At 36.0% G+C, this 20,487-nt stretch overlaps 1 protein-coding gene across 1 annotated transcript in view; it reads left to right on the forward strand.

Annotated features, from left to right (window-relative positions):
• The window catches only part of ADAMTS20 (ADAM metallopeptidase with thrombospondin type 1 motif 20), a 96,623-nt gene that overhangs the window by 14,434 nt on the left and 61,702 nt on the right, over positions 1-20,487 (forward strand). The window contains exons 3-11 of the mRNA XM_074144533.1: positions 12-174; positions 4,039-4,298; positions 14,326-14,409; positions 15,110-15,234; positions 16,177-16,217; positions 16,540-16,645; positions 17,741-17,887; positions 18,524-18,665; positions 19,961-20,065. Coding sequence (XP_074000634.1) covers positions 12-174; positions 4,039-4,298; positions 14,326-14,409; positions 15,110-15,234; positions 16,177-16,217; positions 16,540-16,645; positions 17,741-17,887; positions 18,524-18,665; positions 19,961-20,065 — 1,173 coding nt within the window. The remainder of the gene's footprint in view (positions 1-11; positions 175-4,038; positions 4,299-14,325; positions 14,410-15,109; positions 15,235-16,176; positions 16,218-16,539; positions 16,646-17,740; positions 17,888-18,523; positions 18,666-19,960; positions 20,066-20,487) is intronic.

Raw genomic sequence — 20,487 nt, forward strand, 5'->3', positions numbered from 1 at the left:
CTTACTTTCAGATGGGCACCTTTAAAGCACACGATGGTGAATATTTTTTAGAACCTCTGATGAAAGCGGATGGAGGTGAACATGAAGATGAGCATAACAAACCACATCTTATATACAGGCATGAAGAGCTTAAAAAAAAGTTTCAGAAATCCCATAAACCTTGTGAAGTTTCAGGTATAGTCATATGTTAAATTTCAATGTCACTTTTTTGAATATGAGGTGTTTAAAAAAAAAAAAGGCAAGATTTAATTTTTGTAAATATTATTTATCTTCAGATTGTTCCTTTAGAGCCTACACATTTCTATCATGTAGACTTGGCAGCTTTTTTTTTTTTTTTTTTCCTGGCAGTGGCTAATACAAATGTAGGACAAAATGTGCATATAAAAAGAAAAACAAACCAAAAATAAAAATCATGGTACTGCAAGAACTTATCTGTTGGTTTACTTTTATGCCTATGTTGTCCCGTATGTAAACATTTAAAGAATAGATACACAGGAGTTGTTGCTTCTTTTTGCAAAAGAAAATGAACTTATTGCAAATCTAACAGATAATTCAGGATATCTCTCTTCCTTGATAATGGAAGTATCTAATATTACCCATTAATGTGGATTTTTCTCCTTATAAATATTTTAATAACGTATTCATACTACATATTCATAATATTTAGTTTTATTTCAAATATAGTGGAGTAATTTACAAGCATACTATTAGGATATGTGACAAGTGAATGGTTGTATTTTCGTAGCTTCACAGTATGTAGGTTAATCATTAAGCGAAGTAACTTAAGAGAGAATGTATGCAGTGAAAGTGACTATGAAAGACAAAACCGCTTTATTTAATACCATGAAGCAGTGAGGAGGAAGCACTGTGCTTTAAACTAATACGTTTTTTAGTGGGGCAGAAAACTTCTAGTAGTTGTTTTTCAGAGTTACACATGCATCTTCGTAGTCAGAAAATAGTATGAGAGAGAGGCACCTGCAGCTACTGTCAAAGTACAAAAACTAGACAGAAGAGCGGGATTAGAAAGGATTTATTTGAAATGGTAAGTGTCCATAGACTCATTCTAAACACTGAGATACCATCTGCTTTGGGATATAATGATGTAGAAGCCTTTGAAGATCCTGCCTGAGCAATGCATTTCTTAACCTTTACTATTACACTAATGCCATTTAAAAAATATTTTTCATTGTGTTGGAAGCATATTTTTTTTAAGCTTAATGACATAATAAATGCTTTTCTTTTGCTTTTGATAGACACATAGGGAGTTCATTTATTTGGTTTTAAAGAAAACACAAATGGGTGGAGATTCGCAACATGAGAAAGCAGCTTACATTTGGTTCAGCTTGACATTTAGAAACATCCTGTCTAATTAAGATTCTACACCTTTCATGAGACTGAAAACTGCATTTTATGCATTTTGAATGTACTTGCACTTCAGGAACATTTAAGCAAGGCTGAGTGCATAAACAAGGCTATCTGAAGAAAAGGAAAATAATAAAATTTCTACTTTTTTTAAGGAATATCTGCCTGGATGTTTGAAAATATAAATTGGAAAAATAATGGTGTAGCTTGGGTGGCTAGTGTTTTTAATTTTGGAAAATTCTTAAAGCATATTTTATACTCAGAAACATGTTGAGAATCCTGCTTTTCCGTAGATACCAAGGTCATTAAGCAACCATTATGATCATCTTGCATTCAACAAATTCTAGTGAAAGGTACTTCTTTTCTGTAGCTTTGTTTTAGGAAGCTGGTGCTGTCTATTAATTGATTGTCATTGCAGAGCAATGAGTTAGTACTTTGTTTGAAAATCAAGTGAGTGTTGTTATTCCTAATTCTTTTTTTAATGATGAATAATATGTACTGAACCAAAGTAGAGGTCTTTCAGTTTGTGTGGTTTGTTTTTGTTTTGTTTTGTTTTCTATCTTGCATATGAGAATTCTATTAATATAAGCAAGCTAGTGTGGGGAAAGAGGCTCCAAATATTAAGAGCTTGGTCATTCTCCCCCTTTTCATTTATCGGAGCAACTACAAAAGACTGTGAGCTAGAGATTAGTAATTTTTTGGGGAGTCAAGTTGCATACATTTTCATGGAAGAAAAATCTTGTGGTGTTATATTTCTGCCCTTCTAAAGAGATTTGTCTCTTTTTAATGTTAGTCTTGCCTAGTTGTTCACATCTTTCCTTCTAGGAGGAACAGATTATATCTAGCAATATTGTAATCATGAGAGTTTCTCTAGTAAGTGAATCTTGACAGAGGATATGGAGAGGCACACCATTTGGTACATCTTTTTAGTTTGAAATTGGACCATGACAATTGCTTCTAAAATTGTCTAACTCATCTTTTCCTCACTTTGAACTGGTTTCTTCTAAACTAACTTGCTGATGAAAAATTAATTGGAAACCCTGGTACAACCCTTAATCAAGTCAGGATAGGACATCTGCTGCATTTCCTCTATCCATAAATCCTGTTTCCTTAATACAAGGGAGTTCATCTGAATTTGCCATAATATGCTTCTGATAAATATGATGGTTAATACTGATCCACTTGTTGATTTCTGGTGTTTATTTAAAAAAATAAATTAAATACCAGAACAAATCAATTTATCTTGGCTGGTCCATAAATTTAGGTCATCTTTAAACTTGCACTTTAAATGTAGATGCTGTTTCCCATTTTGCCAGTACTCTGAAATCGCAGACGCCTTCTGTGACCTAGTAAAGATAATGTGTATATGAGGTTGCTTCAGCCAGTTCTCTTCAGTGCATCAAACTCATTCAGTCAGAGCACATCTAAAATACGTAGGTACTCATGAGCAAGTTGGTTTTCAAAGCCAGTCCCCAAATTCTCCCCTCGTTATTGTTAGTGCTAATAGCTTGTGCAATTACTATAGCTATATTTTGTGATTGACTTTTAGATAAATACTCAGCAAACTTTTAAGGTGCTTGCTGTTTTCCATCGACTGTTTTCTGGCTGTGTTGTGCCCTAACTTTAAAGAGGACAGACTATCCACCTGTCAAAAGTAGCTTAAAGTTTATGGATGTGGGCTCTTCCCTTGAAATTTGGAACGTATAGATTTAAAGCCTCTTAATTGAAGGTGACAGAGTTGGGATCTCTGAATTCTTGAGTTGGTGCTATAGTCACCAAGTCATTAGAATAAAAGGATCAGGGGACATATCTTTTGGCAGCTACTTCATAAGGGGAAATCTAGCTTCCAGGAAGACAGTAGAGGTTTGTTCTGAGGGGGCTGAAGTGTCTAATTCTGGAGAACTCCGTGAGAATTCAGATATGCTCTCAGTTAAGTATTTCCATGTGGGCTATTGCTAATCTGACTCGCTGATTAATGCATGGATTTTATGTATTGGGCATCAGAAGTCTCTGGTGGCTGGACTATACAGAATAATTGGAAGTATTACAGTACTTAGTTTGAAGGTATCTGGGTAGGCTCTATATTTCCTTTAGAACTTGATCCTACATAATGAATATTAACAAAGCTGTCGAGGAAGTCACTGAAGGCTTTTGATGTGTACTTGCTTATGAAGTAAATTCCATATTTATGTAAATATAACCTTATATAAATGAAAAAGTCAAGGGATTTGAGGACTAGTCTCTGTTATGGTTTCTTTTGTTTGGTTCTGTTGTTGTCAAAGGTTTCTGTGTAACAAAAAAAAAGTATTTTGTTTAATTAATAACTTCCTTTGTTGCACTGCTTAAGCTGTAGTGCTTATCTCCTTCCATCCTGCCTGCTTGGATTATACTGCAGTCTAGGAACAGTAAAATAATGCTGTCTCGTAAGTGATTTTTAACAATTAATCCATATATGATAGAACTATATGATAATATACAAGGTGTCTAATTTGATGATCCTGTTACAGCCTTCCATGTTTAATGTATTTTTTTTTACAGTTCTTGCACTGGAAGAATTTTCTTGGAAATAAGATCATAAATATAAGTTTGCTTTGTCTATTTTTGGCAGCCTTTTGCCTGTTTCTCTCTTTAAATTTAGTAACTGCATTCAACACTAAATCTTCTTTTACTTTACAGAAAAAGAGTTGAAGAAGAGCACTTTACTATACCCAACCTTCAGCAGCTTAACTGAAGAGAGCAATGTGTTACAGAAGTCTCTTAGTTTAGAGTATGCTTTAAATAACCTATCTATAGAGGATGGTGGCAATCCACATTCCAGGAAAAAACGTTTTCTTTCCTATCCAAGATATGTAGAAGTGATGGTTACAGCCGACACCAAAATGGTTCGTCACCATGGGCAGAATTTGCAGCACTATGTACTAACACTGATGTCAATAGTAAGTAAACTTAAGTTCCTAAGTATTAGCATTTTCTGTTACTTCTGTAATACTGTTTTCTCTTCTGCAACTTCCGTGTCTTCTGGTTTGATTGAATTTGATACAGAATATTAAAAGAAAGAGATTCCATAAAAAACGTAGGGCCAAAACTTCACATTGTGGAAGTTTTCACTGTAATGCAGTAAGGTGTGTAGGTGAAATGCTGTGACCTGTTTCCTGATTTGCTGTTGCATTAGGAGAATTCTTAAGCTTCAGTGAGTTAAACATATGGATTAACTACAGGAGACAGAGGTTAAAAGGCATTCTGAAAAAATGCTTGGTTATAGTAATCCTGGTTTTTCAAGTAATTTCAAATGAATATGGGTCAGACTGAGTTGGCATCATTTAGCTGAGCTCTTTCTTTGGTGAATTCTTTCTTGAACCAAAAGTTGCTTCCTGTATTGATTCAGGATCTGGTACAATAAACTATAAAATCAAAAGGTTTACAATGACATCTGTTTAGGAAAAGGCGTGCTAAAATATTCTGCATAATAATTTTTTCTAGATTTCTATCCTTCCATCTATTCAAGAAGCTTAACTTACATGAAACTGCATCTAACTTTGGGCTTGCAAATTAAGACACCTGCATATCGGTATCTATGGAGATATCTGCTTTAAATAACAGAGCTATTCACTTGACCAGTTATAGACATCTACTTCTGGATGAACAGAAAATCTCTCTAGTTTCCCCTGGGATCAATCAATTTGCTTCATAGAAATGTCCAGTGCCATTTAAGATGCCATAGGACATCTGACTTGGCCTCAGCTGCTGCTTCACAAAGGTGTGCAAGGCTCCCGTAGACCATGTCTTATCTGTCAGTTCTGTGTAGGTGTCTGATTACCTATAGCATTTGAAGTGACGCTAGATAATGTATAGTTAGGCAACTGAACTCAGTTCTGATCACTCTAATGTCTAGATCTCCAGCTGATGGCCCTAGAGGTGCTGTCACCTATTACACAGATGTAGGCACCTAAATTTAGAAGATGGCATTTTCTCCAATTTATTTATAAGAAAAATAATGAAATTTTAAGGGAGATTAGCATACTTTAATTTGATAAACCCTTCTGAATTTTTCTACTGGCAGTGGCGTGAAGGTCTGAAAGTTCATGTATTAACAAAAAAATCAGTATTGAAAGGTGAATTTTTTTCTTTAACTTATAGTACAGGCTCAACTTGGAATTCTTTTAGAAACAACTGATCCAAAGAAGCCATTTTTTATAAAGTTACTTTTTTTTAAATACAGAACTGTACTAAGAATCAAAATGAAGTGGTAAAAACATTATTTTAAATTGGAAGCTGTTTTTCACAATACTTTAAGATGAAACGGCACATTTATTGTATAATTTTCATGAAGCACTGTTGTGATTACAGCTAATTTAATTCCCGATGTTCCTTTTCTAAAAAACACTGTTCCTGCGTCTGTAGATGTTGTACATTCAACCACTATTCCTTACAGTGGATGTTTCTTGTAATTGGACTTCTACTAGGGAAAGAAGATATGCATTGTATAATTGCTGCTAAAGAGAGTCTAGATGACCTGTTTTTTAAGACCTAGCATTTAACATATACATGTATTAGAGAAAGAATACCAGTTCTTTTCTAAAAAGCTTGTGATTTTATTCTCGTGCTTACCTATATATACTGTAAAACTAGGGCTTAGAGCAGTTATTGCTGGCCTTGCGGTAATGGCACACAATAAAACACTACATCTTTAATGTGAATTTAATATCTTCATCTACTGTAGTATTCAGTAATATTTATAGCTGGCATCTTCTGGCAGTTTTTATTCCACATGTACATCTGCTACTTCTAAAGGTAATCTTGAAACAAGTTTGTTAAGACTTTATTTCTAGAAATGTTTAGCTTTTATAAATGCAGAATTTTTAAAAAAAAAAAAAAAAAAAAAAAATCAGATCTTAATTCCGAAAGGTGTTCTTCACAGTCCAGTTAACTTCCTCCTAAACCCTCCAATAGTATATATCTCGGCTTATATCCCTTCTCCTTGAAGCATTTCAGCGATGTCATAGAATCACAGAATAATTAAAGTTGTAAGGGACCTTTGGAAGTTATCTGGTCCAACCCTCTACTCTCATATATATTGCTTTGTCAAATAATGCATATGAAGATACAGTCTTCATTCTCTTTTCTCTTCCTTCTCCTTCCCCATAATAGTTATTTTTCAGTAACTTAGCAATAAATGCGAAGAGTAGAAAAACAACTGACTACCACTCCTTGCTATGTAAACTGTATTAGAATTCATCAGTGTGCAGGTGGGTCATTTCTTGACCCATAGCTTATTAGTGTTTGAAATAGACCCATTATTAGTCTTATTTCATTACCCATAAAGGGAATAAATGAAACTATTAAATTTTATTCTTTCTGCCATTACACAGATAGCTTTGATTATTAAATTTAACTGGTAACTTGTGTCTGGTCATGCAACTTCTCCTGTTACAGGAAATTGTCAGGTTGCTGGCATTTTAAATGAATCAAGCATTATACTCTACTCTTATAATCATTCTGAAACTTTTAAGGATATTCATTTTTGGCTTGGATTTTAAAGAAACTTAAAAAGTTAAAGCATATAAATCCCATTAAATTTTAATGAAACTTAGACATCTAGCTCCCAGAAGAACCTTTGAAATCCCAGCCCATTTTCCTTTTCTTTTCTTCCTTCTTTTTTTTTTTTTTTTTAAGCATCAACAAAGTAAACTTGCTGCTATAGAGTACTGTTTTATGAGTGGAAAATAAGAACTGAAATATACTGCTAAATATTTTTGGGATTTTAAGTGTCTTGTCACTCATCCAATTCAACCCAAAAAGGCTTAACTCTCAGCATGCAAGTAATCCCATTGAACTGGAACTGGAGTGCATTTTCTCATTTCTTTAAAATTGCATAAATCTTGGCAAGATGAGTGTTCACAGTATTTACACTATGTCTTGGAAATACTAGTTCTGATTGAAATATGTATTTAAAAGTACAAGAATACCTTTGCCATAGGACTATATTGAATTTCAATGCAAAAGTTTTGATAAAGAGTAGCATTATTTAATGTGAAATGATGAATAAAATAATAAAGAAATCTGTGGTTGCTTAACTTGCGATATTTGTTTTTGTTCCTCCAAGCATTGCATCAGCAGAGCAGGCAGCAGGTGCTGCCTTAACAGATATAGTAGCTGGAGGACTCGGTCTTAGGCACATTATGTTGTGACATATGTGCCTAATATGTGACAAAGTCCCTAATATGAAGACTTGGTCTTAGCAACTGAAATAATTCATTAAGACACTGGAGTTTGCTGTAAAAGCACCAAAACCTCATCAAATCTGGTTTCATGGTAGATTTTGAGGTACTGTCCTCATTTTCTGAATCAAGTACCTGATTACTAACTTTTTTTAAGGAATATACTGCTTATATAGTTATTTTGGTAGTAAAAACCTTCTTGGGCTGTTCTTAGTCTGCACGCAGCAAGAACTTTGTAATCTTCCCTTTCTGAAAAGAAAACTTGATGTGTAAAACCACCTGTGGTAGGGCTCTGTGGGCCAGCTCAGATGGGGAACTTGGCTGGCTGCCTAGTCATGTGAGGGCTAGGGTGGGAACAGGGGAGGGGGGCAGCTGTGCATTCGAGGAGAGGATTGAGACAGCAGCAATTTAGATCATTTTAACTTGCAGTAAGACCGTGGAATCATAAAATGGCATTATATAATGGTGAAATAGTACCATTATGAATTAAAAGCTGGTATTTTCAATATTCATCAAGACAGGTTCCTAACTTGGGCTGCACATAAATGGCTTTGACTCTCTATTGCTTTGTTCTTTGTGTAGTTTTTCAGACCTGTGCAAATCAAGGTGCTTGAAATAGCTACTGTTGGTTTAGTAGTGTTTTATGGCTACTGTAATTTACTGAGATGTAAAATGTAAGGCAGTGAGTAACAGGTCCTAGCAGCAAAAAAAATGTTTCTAGTTGTAGTCTTTTTTTTTTTTTTGGTGCCATTCTGACAGCTAATCATCAGCATTGCTTGTGAAATACTTTCTGCATGGAAAGATCCCACACACCAGTCTGCTGCCCCCTAATGATCAGACTAGTACTTGTCTCTGACTTTCTCCTCTGTAGTACAGGGTTCAGAGTCAGTCCCTACTGTTTAATTAGACAAAAGCCTTGCGCTAAGCTACCTGTGACTTGTCTCATGTATAAGAAGGAGGTGTTTTGCCAAGAAACACTCATACATCTTTCTCTCAGTAGCTTCTAAGAGCTAGAGAAGCCTGACTACGGTTGTGCTTTGTGAAAATCAGTTAACTGAAAGGAAGGATGGTTTGGCATCTGAGCTGCACATGATGCCATTTGTTATGATTAGATTATGGCCTTGGTGCATATTTTCATCAAAAGGCTGTAGATGATGATGACTAAGTTACCATTTACTGAGTTATTGCAATATTAAAGGGATATCTTTGCAACCGTGTCAGTTTCAAATTAAAGATAAGACAGAGCAGAGGCATTCCTGGCAAGGTGACTGAGCCTTTAAAAGGGATATATTCTTCCCTTTTACCTCTGCTAAAACACATCAGGGAGTCATCTGGAACCTCTGTTTGGTTAACTTGGGGGATGGTAAATTGGAGAGGACTTGGATAAGGGGCCGGGAGATGACCTAAAACTCATGAGGAGGGTTGGTGGGGGGGGGGAGCATAAAAATGTAACTCTGAGGTATGTAGGTATACTTGTGCAAGTTTGCTTGAGAAATCTCTGCTGGCATTACATTCGACCAGGGAAAGCACAGGTTAGTACAGAAATATGGATGAACAGAATAGGAGTAACACCAGCAGAAATAACACAGCTCTTTCTCATTCTCTCAGTGAAGTAATAAATACTGTGGTGACTTTTTTCCTCATGACTTCAGATAATTCTGGGGTCTTACAAAATATATGACAGAGTCAGGGTATGACAATGGAAGAGGTGAAGGAGAAATACCCCAGATCCTAGATATCTTGCATCCTTTCAGCACTACAGTGATAAATAAGAGATTGTTGGAGCCTGCAAAATGCATGTGAGCTAAGAAGTGATATCAAGTTTCTTTCAAGAGATACGAATGTATTCTCCTGGTACCATGGTTGTGTTAAAGACAGGAGGAAAGAAAAAGAGATCTTGTGATACAAGATCTAGGAAAAAAGGAGCTGAAGAAGTCCAGTTCGATTTGGATATATCACTTACATATCTTCCAGCCTCTAGACATACTTGTTTGTTTACTAGCTGCTTTTCAAAATGGTGCATTTTGCCACAATTCACAGTCCCAGTTTAATGGACAGTTACAACAGGGATATCAAGAGAAGCTAAACTTTGTTGTGACCAAGTTGCTTCCGTCAGCTGGCAGCCACAGATGTGGTGATAACAAGATCTGACTTGGTCTTCGAGAATTTCATGAAAATGAAAGCTGTGATCCTTCCACTGAAGAGTAGCTAGCTGCATTTATGTGTTTAATTTTTTTCCTTTCTTTGTTGCTGTGTGGTTTGGCCTGGTCTCTGGTATGGATGCTGCTTTTAAGGGTTTGAAAAATCTCTTGAAACTAACTTCCCTTTGTCTTGACTACTACCTCGTACTTCTGTGAAGCCTGGATATAGATCACTGTAAAGCAAGTAGATCTGGAAATTATAAAATGGTGTATTCTATCAAATTCCTATCTCATTTCATCATCCTTTTTCATGAATGCTTCAAATAAGAGAGCATTGAAAGAGGTGTCCTTAGAATACAGGAGCAGGGAGTACTTATCCCTTTAATTTTTTCACTAAAAATAAGAATCTCATATTGCAGATCTTTGATAATTCCCTGCATTGAGCTATTATTTCAAGTCTCAGTTGATGAAGATTTACCTAGGGAACTGTACATTCCAAAATAAAGTTTGGCTTCTGGTTTTTCAACTCTCAGGATTTTTCTCTTCACACATATTCAGCCTGCAGAATATACCGTGCTCAACTGGTAAGGGCATCTCATTATCGGCACAGAATCTTTCTTTTTGAACTTTTGAAACCAGAGTTAATAACTAAATGTTTGGAGGTCATGGAAGTGCCCATGTGACAAAGGATACATACTTTGACTCAAATGTAGGGTTAATGAGAGCACTGATAGTTTTACATTCAACAGGAGCTTACCTGTCTCCAGTATGAGAGAAAGTATGCTTCAGATTCTAGCAAGAACAGTTGGCCTTGGGCATCTAACTGACATGATTTTAGGCCTCAACTGTTGTCCAGAGACAACCAATAGATAATTCAGATGGTGCATGGATATGGTGTTGAAGGTCCTGCAACAGATTCTCTTCAGGTGTGCAATGAGATATTCTTCTCTCATACTCAGTCTAATGCCTCTCCTCTGAGGTATAAGTAACCTGTATTAAGTTTTGAAGAAATACTTTTGCTCAAATATTTTAAATGGACATTGTATCAACAGGCAGGAAGGAGGACACCTGATTCTGGGTTGTGTGTTGGTTTCTTTGCCTCCTCTACGTTTTTGGATTTGTTAGCAGATAACTTTAACAGACAGCATTTGCACATCATCAACTGCAGTAATAACCACAGCACCATAGAAAAGAACAAGAAATGCTAATTTTTAATCCCAACTACACTCCAGGTTGGATTCCTTGCCCAGATCATTCTAATCATCCAGGATCAGAAATGAGTCTTCTTCTCACAGACTTTGGTACAGGAGGCCTTTAAGAAACTGAGAGGTGATGTTGCACAGAAGGCTGATAGCCTGGCCAGTGGGATGAGGTTCAACAAGGCCAAGTGCCAAGTCCTGCACTTGGGTCACAGCAACCCCAGGCAGCGCTACAGGCTTGGGGAAGAGTGGCTGGAGAGCTGCCTGGCGGAAAAGGACCTGGGGGTGTTGGTGGACAGCCAGCTGAATATGAGCCAGCAGTGTGCCCGGGTAGCCAAGAAGGCCAACAGCATCCTGGCCTGTATCAGGAACAGTGTAGTGAGTAGGAGTAAGGAAGTGATCATCCCCCTGTACTCGGCACTGGTGAGGCCCCACCTTGAGTACTGTGTCCAGTTTTGGGCCCCTCACTACAAGAAAGACATTGAGGTGCTGGAGTGTGTCCAGAGGAGGGCAATGAAGCTGGTGACGGGTCTAAGAGAACAAGTCACATGAGGAGCAGCTGAGGCAACTGTGATTGTTTAGCCTGGAGAAAAGGAGGCTGAGGGGAGACCTTATTTCTCTCTACAACTACCTGAAAGGAGGTTGTAGAGAGGCAGGGGTCAGTCTCTTCTCCCAAGTCACAGGCGATAGGACAAGAGGAAATGACCTCAAGCTGTGAGGGAGCCTAATATCCAATCTAAACCCGGGGAGGTTTAGATTGGATATTAGGAAAAATTTTTACGCTGAAAGGGTTATTAAGCATTGGAATGGGCTGCCCAGGGAAGTGGTTGAGGCACCATCCCTGGAGGTATTTGAAAGACAGGTAGATGTAGTGCTTAGAGATATGGTTTGGTGGTGGTTTTTGTCAGTGTTACATTGACGGTTGGACTAGATGATCTGAAAGGCCCCTTCCAACCTACACAACTCTCTGATTCTGTCTTTAAGGGTCCCTTCCAACCCAAACCGTTCTAGGATTCTGTTTACTGTATTTCTATAGCAGTGCCTGTTTCAGCATTATGGTATAGACATGAGACAGTCTGGTTTTGTTACCTGTTCCATAAAAGATCTTTCTGTTAACACTATATGCATGTCATCTTCTTGTATAGGTTTATGCTGTGACAAATTCTCAGTTATAAGTGGCAGGAGAGTCTAGTCCTCAGGACAAATGTCTTCACATTATAAGCCAAAGATCCTCGCAGATCTCATTTCAGATTCCTCTGATGTGATTTGGGAATGCCATATGAACCCATCTCCTGTTTCTTCTTTGCTAAAGAGAAATAAAACTTGAAATAGTTGGGCTGCTATTAATCTCCCATAGCCTCATATGTCTGAAAATTAGACATCTCATCTCCCTCCATAGCAAAGGGATGAAGAAATAAAATAACTTACTGCCTTGTATGAAAATATGTATATCTAAGTATGTATTTTAGATAGGCATGTCTACACAACAGTTCATCCTTTTTCCTTCTCCATCAACTGTTGAAGGAATTTAGACAGCTAGCTTACTGCTAGTGACATGAGCTGAGATGAATGTGATAACTGTGTTATGTTAATCTAAGACAACGTTCAGGACCATAACCTTCACATTTTGTGATATTTCATGAGGATGACAAATATCCAGAAATACCCTCTCTAGGTTTATCAAAGTGGACCTTGAACTATGTTTAAGAACACATTATGAGCTGTATAATCTGTGATAGTTTAAAAGTAGTTTTCGTAGTAGTAAAATGGTATTTTATTCCATTCAAATTTAGATAACCCCTTCTGCCTGTATAGCGCTTGAGCCTTTACAGGCACCTGTTCTTTGGTAAAGGTCTTCTGAATGTGTCTATGCCTAATTGAAATCTTTGGTGAGTGCTTGAGAGATGCTCCTTATTCCCACTTTGGAATAACTGGATGCTTGGCGGTTACTAACCAAGAATGGAGTCCATATGGAATGAAGCAGACAATAGCTGTGCTGCTCTGAAATGTGTTCTCCATATGGATTCTAAAACTCAGGCTCCTTCCCTACCCTTATCCAATTCCCTGTTTCCAGCTTGTATATCAACAAAAGAATGAAGGACCACAATGTGCATTGTGCTCTCTCCAGTTCAGGGAAGGGGAGGGTATGAATCGGTGGGAGCCAGTGCTCTGTCAGTTCCAACTTTTAGCAGAATTACTCCGTCTCAGGTACGTTGGATTCATACGCTGCGAGGCTGTGGTTTCATGAGCAATTTGAGTCAGTTCAAGTGTAGGCTACTTTTGAAAGAAGTCTGGTTTTCTGCACTTTTCCCTCTGTCAGCACCTGTGTTGGAGGGGCTGCACCAGGAATGAGATCATGTTGATCAATATAACATGATACAAGAAAAGGGAAAAAAAAAAAATATATATAGGTTTGCAGTTGGATCAGTTCCTTGATCCTGTAACTTTTGTAGCCTTGCAGCCTTAGCACAAGCCAGAAGGGAGGAAAGCCAGTACTCTTGCCTTTGGTAGCAACTCTTGTTTAGGTAAGGCTGTCATTCAAAAACTGCTTTAAGCCGAATTGTAGAATCCGTATGGATAGGACATCTGAAGCTGTTATTGAGAATGAATAAACTTTTTTACTGTGTTTATGAAGAATAACTTTCAAAGTGATTCACTTTGGTGTATTGAATTGACTCATGATTTTTACTATCTGGATGCAAGGTTATATATAAAAATGCCTCTTGGGTATGTAAATACAAATTTTATGAATGAGGAAAGAAACCTTGTATGTGTCATATATATTTTCAATACAGGTTTACAACTTCATCCAGCTTCCATTAAAAGCAAGGGGAAAAGCATATTCGTTCAAACTTGCTTTCTAAACTCCTCTAATATTTTAGGTATTGATTCTACAAATTATGCATATAAGGCAGCTTATGTCTATGACAGTCACAGTGACGTTACTTTTGTTCTTTTTTTGATATTTTATCAGTAAACTACAGTTTTTACCATGTATAATAAGTATACTTTTTACACTAGCATTTCAACATGGTGTCAAAGTGTTTGGAAGTGAGTATAAAATTATAGCTATTTGGATATTAGAAACTATTTTTTGCATTTAAGAAGACTTTGTTAGGATAGTTACTTTTTATGTGGAGATTAGTATTGGAAAACAGCCTGTGTGCATGTTCTGATCTTCCTGTGTATAATAAATATGAGCTATTTTGAGGTACCATCTTAGTTTAAAAACGGGGCAACAACTTTGGGTTTGTTACCATATCCTTGGATAGAAAGGTACAAAGGGATGCATGAAATTTCTGTTGTGTAGCAGCTTGTTTTTCTTTAACTTGCTCGCGTGACAAAAAGAGATATGGTTTATCAGATGAGTTTAATAATCTAATCTTCTGACTTTTTTCTCTTTAGGTTGCAGCAATATATAAAGATTCAAGTATTGGAAATCTTATAAATATAGTTATTGTAAAATTAATTGTAATTCACAATGAACAGGTAGGAAAAATAAACATCAAAAAGACTTCTTTCTAACAGAAGAAACAAAATACATAAATTTGCATTGTAATTCCAAAGTTTAAAATACTTTAGCTTTAAATACAAAATATTTTCTTTAACTATATATTTTTTTAAGATAGCAGACTAAATGTCAAATGTGAGGTTAAGTGCATTATTTAGTGCCTGTATTTCCCCATCTCTGTATTATCACCTCCTGTTGACCTAAATGGACATAAATCAGATACTATACTAAAGTTTATGGCATAACTACCTAAAGTATGGTTATATGCATGGAAACATGACAGGGAAATGACAACCTTTTATAGAAGGTTTTGATTGAGGGTTTTCAGCCCTAACAGCTGTAATATTTTAAGACTGGAAGAAGTATACCCTTTTCAAATACATGTTTTTATATTTATTTATCATAAATGTCACACTGGTTTCTTAATATTTAACACGTGGTGCATGCTCACATACATTTATTAAAATAATGGATTCTCATGACTGATGACTTGTAGCTAAATTAAGACCTGATCCTGCAAAGAAATCTGTGTGAGTGAGCTTATGTGGAGTCCTGCTGACTTCCTTTCAGTACACAGTCATTGTTTTGCAGATTAGGGGCATGAATGACAAAGTAATGAGTGCAAGTGCATGAATATTAAAGCCCTTATTTGTTTTTTTTTGGCCATTTCTTGCTTAGGAAGGACCCGCTATCACTTTTAATGCAGCTACTACTCTTCGTAACTTTTGCTTATGGCAGCAAGCACAAAACACTTTGGATGATGCTCACCCTTCCCATCATGATACTGCTGTTCTTATCACTAGGTACAGTATCTGAAATAGCCGTAATTACTCAGCTAGGTGAGACAAATGCTTCAGTTTCTTTTTTTACATCATCATTTTTTAACCATTCTGATGGTTAAACCACACTGGTACTGTTCATAGATAATTGAAGTGAATAAAGACTATCTTGAACTTCCCAAACCATAGATTATCAGTACATGAGCAATTACTCTGACAGTTCTATGTTGGTAGCTAACCATCTGATGAACCCTTCATTAAAGATGATGGAAATAACTTAGACCTGATATTGTTATAAGGAAATTAAGTCATTGTATATACATGTGATGGGGACGGGGTGTTGTACGTAATGGATGCAGCTGAAGGATGCAGTGACAATCAGCTCCTGATAGCCCAGGTGTAATTAGAACTACCAAAATCTTTCAAATGGAAAACATTTAAATATTAGTATATATTCTTCCTGTACACTGATTGCCTTAGTGAATGTTCTGATGTTCATTCACTGAAATATATTCTCTCTTTTGCTGATTGGTTTTTTTTCATTGTTTTTCCCCCCAGTGTTCAAGTTGGACTCGCTCCAGCACTTCAAACTGTTTGATATTTATCCTGAATTTTACATTGTTATTTTGGCAGACGGTTCCCTACATAAGATAGTTTCAAGTATACTGCAATCTGCACAATTTTTCAGCAGCATTTCATGCTTGATCTACTTTCTGCATTCTAGAGAAGTAACATAGTATTTGAATTTTTATTCTTTGCATGCTAGATGGAAAGCAATGCTGTGAGCTTAGCCTGGTGAATTTAAATTAGTTCTCTCACTAGAATGCAAATTGTTTGAATGGACTATAAGATTAAAAATAGCAAATCATATTTGCAATTGCTGTAATTAATATAGCAACAGTCAAATTTCTTTAAAAATGTTCTTTTATTTGCTGTAATAATTTTAAATAAATATTTTCCTTCAAGGGAAGATATCTGCAGAGCTAGAGAGAAGTGTGATACTCTTGGTGAGTTTGGTTTTTTTTAATCAGTATAATATTATAACAGAAAATCTGTAAGAGAATCTCACTGTAAAGAGAAACATCAATTGGGAATAAATCAGAAAAAAATAGATGTAAAGTTTAAGTCACAAAGACAAAAAAATCAACTTCTTAATGCCGTTGTGCCCTGGGATGTACTTTGGTGCCCAGTGGTTGGGTTTTTTGTGTAAATTTGGTGGAGTTGAGGCATGACTTTCAACTTGGGTGCCATAGTATTTGTTTATAGAGTCACTCCTTCTACATGAAAACTCATTCTGTTAAGCTTTTATATAAGGATTCAATTTTGCAGGTTTGGCAGAGCTGGGTACAATGTGTGACCCACTACGCAGCTGTTCTATAAGCGAAGAAAATGGATTGAGTGCTGCTTTTACCATAGCACATGAGCTTGGACATGTGTAAGTACCTCTTTCCTTCTAGGTAAATCTTTTTTATTTCCTTTTGAATATGGCCAATTTCCAGAGATGTGCTTTACCTTTCTAAGGGGGTGCAGTCTGCTACGTCCTTCTAGAAGAGTTTTTATTTTTGCCCCTTGCAGTGAGTCAGCTCTGCCCACCACCTAGAGGTAGAGAAATCATGAATTTTATAACCTGGCAGGTTGGTATCCTGAATTATGGGAGATGCTGATCATACAGCTGTATTTGGTCCTTTTGTCATATGAACTGGTTGGGACACTGGGAGAGGTATCTTAGATGTGCCACATACTCCTGTTAAGTCCAATTGCATTCTAGGGTAGGAATTTACCTTTAAGGAAAGACTGTTGTTAATATAACGCAGAAATATTCTTCCTTGTGTTTGATCCTTTCAGAATACAGTAGAGTAACACAAAGAGAAATACTTTACACAGAAAAATAAGAGGAGATGACAGCATTTTATTTTATGAAGCGTACCTCATCAGAGATGGCAGAAAGGTGTTAAACTCTAGCTCCATGGGGCATGCCACAGTGTAGGTAACGATGGCCTTACAGAGCTCCGTAGCTAGCATGTTGATCTTTCATGTGCCTGGAAGTTCCTTTAGATACATGCCATTTATCATGGTACTTAAACTGAGATATAAAATAAGACCATGTGCTAGTTGAATAAATATGATGTTGATGCACTTGGTAGTTTGGTTTTGTTACTGAATATTAAGACTTACGATGTGAATATTGGGGTAAGGTGTTCTGGACAGTCTAGGAGCTGAGGAGGTGGGTTGTTCATTTGAAGTGGCGTACTCCCGAAACAGTGTTTTCCTGGCGAGCTAAAGTACCATGTAATTGTAAAATTCCTACTGTGCCCAACATTGTATAATGAGGAGCGTTTTGGATAAGGAGAGAGTTATATTAAGGCATTTTTAAAATATCTATTGCCATAATATCAGATAATCATATTAAGTGAGTCCCATTAAATTTTAAAGCATTTTCAAACTCAAAACTCAAGCATTTTCTGCTACGACAGAGTGTTATTTAATTATTGCTGAATTTGTTTTGGAGTTTGTCTGTTTTGCTTTTTAGATTTAATGTGCCTCATGATGACAGTTTTAAATGTAAAGAAGCTGGAATTAAACATCAGTACCACGTGATGGCTCCAACTTTAAATTACCATACAAGTCCATGGACCTGGTCAAAATGCAGTCAAAAGTATATCACTGAATTTCTTGAGTAAGTATCAATATGATGCTATGGTTTTGCTTTGGTTTGTTTGTTGTTTTTTTCAATGTCATGTCTTTGAGAAGTATTTTAAAGGTATTGCTTAAATACTAGTTTTCTATTGTTCTTAGGTTTAACAACTGACTTGTAGGTCCTCAGTTCTCCAGAAAAATACATGTATTTAACTCTTTGGATGATTCATGACTTTGTTAAAGTTGCACTCAACACATAAAGTTAAGAATACTTTTTTTTTTTTTAATATAGTGGTGTTGGTTATTGAAAATATTTTTTGTATGGTTGTAGTAGGTCAGAATAGACACAGTTTATTTTCAGAAGTTTATATTTAAAAAAAAAGTGGTAGGTATAACTTAGGCAGTAACATTTTTTTCCTGTAAGAATGTGAAAATAAGACAGTCAGAAAGCAAAAAAAAAAAGCTTTTTTTTGGTGGATATAATGCAAAATGCAATAAAGGAAAATCAAGTGACCTGGTTTATTTTAATAATTTTAATTAACTGAAATCATTACATAGGCAGGTAGGCCTGCAAACCCATAACTCCACTGAGATATGCATGTTTAAGTGTTGCTTGAGTAGGCTCCCAATGATTTAAGACTGATTTATTCACATTTTGTTCCCGTTTTTACAACAGCACTGGTTATGGTGAATGTCTCCTAGACAAACCCAGTGGAAGAATATACGATCTTTCCTCTCAGCTGCCTGGGTCAATGTATGATGTCAACAAGCAGTGCGAACTTATGTTTGGTCTTGGCTCACAAGTGTGCCCATATCTGGTGAGTGAACAACAGAGAGCCATGCACAATCTATACTGAAAAATTACTGAGATAGGTTTAGAAATGAAGTCTTAGGAGTTCTGGTTTTGGAAGAAATTTATCCTGAAATATGTCAAAGTTCGGTTTTATTGAGTTGAAGGGGGTAGAGTTCAGTGAAGAGCATTGCAGCTCCATATGCTAGAAATACATAGAATTAAAAAGTAGGATGAATTCATTTTGATTTCCACATCTGAATATGTGATTATGATTCCTTTAAAAGATCTAAAGCTGCATAAATTAAGGCTTCCTGCAACTACTGAAAGGGAATTATTTCAAAACAATCTAAAAATTTTTTCATATTATAGACCCTATCTTACATTAACAGGTCTTTCTCATCTGCTTCTTTTAGTGCTTTTTAAAAAAGTTTAAAAAAGTATAACTTGAAAGTTAATATATTAATTCAAATATTTGTTCTAAATGTTTGGTCCAAAGTATAGATTTCCTCTACTTTGTCAAAGAGTCAAGAAGTATTTTCATGCCTGTTAAAGTGTATATTTTGTATACTTAACCAAAAATTTCTTTAAAGCAAAATAGGGATCTGGAAAGAAAACTTGAGTAGATTAATATTGAACCTTAAGTTGTATTTTGAAAACTTAATGTATCCAGTGCCATATAAAATAAATACAAATATAATATTATGATTTCGTTCATTACTGTCAAGATGTTATGAAGAGTTAGAGTTTTGGACCAACTTATCAAATACCTCTACTAGTATTGTGTAGGTTTTGGAGCTGTTTGAAGGAGACAGGCTTTATGGGAATATTATAGAAAAGTAAAGGGATTCAAAGACCTGAAGATGGTGTTACTGAAGACTGCCTTCTAAGTTTTGTAATCCGTAAATGTTATTTGTCCATTAAGAATCTTTTAAGAATTTGAAAAGGAGTCTTTCTTCTTAATTTTCTAGCCAGTGTATTTTTTAAGAATTCCAGTTAGAGTCTTTGTCTGGGGATTATACTCAAACTGTGCTGCATAGTATCAACCATAACCTCTTACATTCTTTTTAATTAAATTTTCTACTGAATTAGAAAATGAAGTTATCTATTACTTCTAATGTGATCAGTTTCAAGTATATTCCACATTCCTGCCTGGCCTTAAGCAAAATTCATTTTGTTTTTGTGGGGTTTCATCTGTGAAAAATGGTAGTACTAATAGCAAACTCTAAGCCCGCATAGTATCAGAAAACAATACAAATAACCCAACTAATGCCTAAAATGGTGTTACAGGTACAACAAAAGTAATCTTGTTTGCTTTTTTAGAAACAATGCAAACGCTTGTGGTGCACAAGCACAGAAGGTGTTCACAAGGGTTGTCGTACTCAGCACATGCCTTTGGCTGACGGAACGGCTTGTGGTGTGGGAATGGTAAGTCTGTATTTGTTTCTCAGTAATTGCATGTGTAAAAATAGTGTAGACAAGAAAGATCAGTGCTTGCTGTGTGGCAATGCTGCGCCTGAAACGTGCTGATAGTGTGAACAGTATCCACCTGACTTTGCCTACAGTTTCTCTTAGTTCTGTAATGTTATGACATAAATAACATAGGTTGTCTGTTCAGAATAATTATAAAAGTTTACAGATGTGACATTGGTTAAAAGTAGATGGAAGACCCAAGGGGAAAGTTGCCATCTTTCCTTCTTTTTGAAAAATTCAGATTGTAACAAGTTGAGTTTTTTCCTCATCAGCAGTGTTCCAAAGTTGAATTTCCTGGAAACTAGACATCCCAAAAGTTTGTTACCCCCAGTTTGTCTTGTCAAGGCTGTTTCACTGAATCAGAACGAATTAAGTAT

This window comes from Numenius arquata, chromosome 2, assembly GCF_964106895.1.
Source record: "Numenius arquata chromosome 2, bNumArq3.hap1.1, whole genome shotgun sequence".
Lineage (NCBI taxonomy): Eukaryota > Metazoa > Chordata > Aves > Charadriiformes > Scolopacidae > Numenius > Numenius arquata.